General features: G+C 41.1%; 1 protein-coding gene across 1 annotated transcript; it reads right to left on the reverse strand.

The window, feature by feature from the left end:
• Nucleotides 1-1,140: 1,140 nt before the first annotated feature.
• On the reverse strand, nt 1,141-1,916 carry LOC148870399 (uncharacterized). Its single transcript, XM_088969969.1, has 2 exons — nt 1,614-1,916; nt 1,141-1,467 (listed from the first exon to the last, which is right to left on the reverse strand). The coding sequence occupies exons 1-2, from the start codon at nt 1,914-1,916 to the stop codon at nt 1,141-1,143; spliced, it is 630 nt and encodes a 209-aa protein (XP_088826095.1).
• Nucleotides 1,917-2,135: the final 219 nt, after the last annotated feature.

The following is a 2,135-nucleotide window of genomic DNA, read 5'->3' on the forward strand; positions in this document are numbered from 1 at the left end:
TCTATAAAGAATTGTTGCATGTTATCAAAAAGAACTTTTTATTATGGGATGTGATAGACATGACAACCTTATTAAATTGGGTTCCCACCGTATTACAAAAAGCCACAAGTAGATTATATGTCTCATGAGATAAAGCTAAGTACATCTACTATAATCATCCACACTAGTGAGAAACAACTGTGTTCCAGAGTGAGACTATGTATGATAGACTCCCCGTATATCACAATCACAATGAATGAGAGCAAAGGGCGTCTGTGCTTGCGATGAACTTATTGGAAAAGCAACATGTGTATGCTTAGCGTGTTTACAAACATTACAATCATTCTTATTTGAATAGTCTACCACTAGAAGGGAGGGATATCTGACGTGGTGACGCGTGTCTGAGTCTATTGTGCCAAGTAGAAAAACTGCCTTCAGCACTGATGGAGAGAGCTGCTGAAACTGGAGTGGTTTGCAGAAAATACAGTCCATCACGCAGTGTTCCCTTGCCAATTAGCATGTTGGAGACTTGGTCCTGTAATGTGCAATAGGCAGGGTTGATCATAGGCCGGGCTGGGTTTTGCACTTATGATAAGGACTATAGCTTAGGCCTGAATCTAATCCAACCCGGGGTTTTGGACTTGTAACATAAATCTTAGCTCAGATCTATAGGAACCCAGGTCAGGTCGAGCCTAATTCCGGATCAATATCTTTCATATATAAAACATTATATATCTATAATATTTTATAGTATACATATAAATTTTTATTTATATATTATATAATATAAAATATTATATATAATATAAACTATACATGTTATAATATTTATATATAAAATATATAATATAATATAAAATAAGATATGTACATATGTATGCATTATACATAATTATATGTGAAAGATGGCATAAAGGACGTCTCGAATCATTAAGTCGGGAGCTAGGACAACTGTTCCTTTGTGTGTAGCAGTAATAACAGAATCATTGGGCAAATGTACAGGAATAAGAACTTTCAAAATTTCATGGTGGAGCAGGCAGGATAGGTTGGAGGTCATATGATCCAACGCTCCGGTGTCAAGAATCCAAGAACATTGTTCACCAAGTGGAGAGAAGCGCTTACTGGAAACATAGGTTGCACTGAAGTGTTGGCTAGCAGAATTTAGGAGCCGTAAACTGGTGTGAGACTACGGGCTGAAAATTGTGTTGTTCCAAATGTATTAGTCGTGGTGCAAGCTGCAATTTTAGAATGAGAACGGTCCTGAGCACTCGTATGGTGCTTTTGGTTGGTTCTTCCTTTCTCCCACCCATCTGGATAGCCATGAAGTTCATGGCAGCGGTCCTTCATGTGGCCGGTCTTTATACAGTGATCACACTTATATTTTGAGCGCAGGTTGCCACGGTTTCCGGTTTTGGTAGAAATATTGTAGGTCGTAGCTTCAGGTGGTATGGTACCCTGTTGGAAAACTAATGCCTGATGCTTCTCTTCCTGAATAATGAGGGCATAGGCACGACTGATGCTGGGAAGCGGTTCCAAAGCCAAGATACTAGAACGAATGTTGTTAATTGAACCATTCAGCCCCATCAAGAAATGATAGAGGCGATCTCTTTCTTGCTCTGTAGAAAAATCCTTACCCGCACGGCCGCACCACATGTGCAATCAGAAACAACTGCAAAATCCGCCAATGCATCCCACAGTCCCTTAATCTTGGTGTAGTAAGATGCAACCGAGAGCTCACCTTGGCGGAGCAATGACAAATCTCGCTTCAACTGGTAGATTCTTGGACCATTTCCTACTCGTGTCGTGTCTGCATAGGCGACGCTTTCATGCAGATCACAAGCCAACGAGTTGAACAACCATGAGATGACCATGGAGTTACACTTCTCCCATGCCATCCCTTCCATTGTTGCCATGTTTGGTTTCGGAATTGAAGCCATATTTGTTTTTCGCTCGTAGAGCATTCCTCATAGCTCGCTAGCACATGGAGTAATTTTTTCCAGTGAGGGGACAAGAAACCAATACTGATCCCAAATTGTCTGAGGGATGCAGGTAGTAAGGAGAAGCTTGACCAATATCTCCGGCCATGACGGAACTCCGAACAATCTTGGAACAGGGGATCTCTGCGCAGTAATCTTGGAACAGAGGATTGGAAATGG

The sequence above is a fragment of the Nelumbo lutea genome, chromosome 2, assembly GCF_056320005.1.
Source record: "Nelumbo lutea isolate HS-2025 chromosome 2, American lotus-T2T, whole genome shotgun sequence".
NCBI lineage: Eukaryota > Viridiplantae > Streptophyta > Magnoliopsida > Proteales > Nelumbonaceae > Nelumbo > Nelumbo lutea.

What these genes read in the sequence shown, in the direction of transcription:
- LOC148870399 (XM_088969969.1), bottom strand. Translation starts at nt 1,916, where the DNA reads ATGGCTTCAATTCCGAAACCAAACATGGCAACAATGGAAGGGATGGCA. An exon ending in CATGTGGTGCGGCCGTGCGG is followed by an intron (nt 1,468 to 1,613) that starts GTAAGGATTTTT and finishes CTCATTATTCAG; the next exon opens with GAAGAGAAGCATCAGGCATT.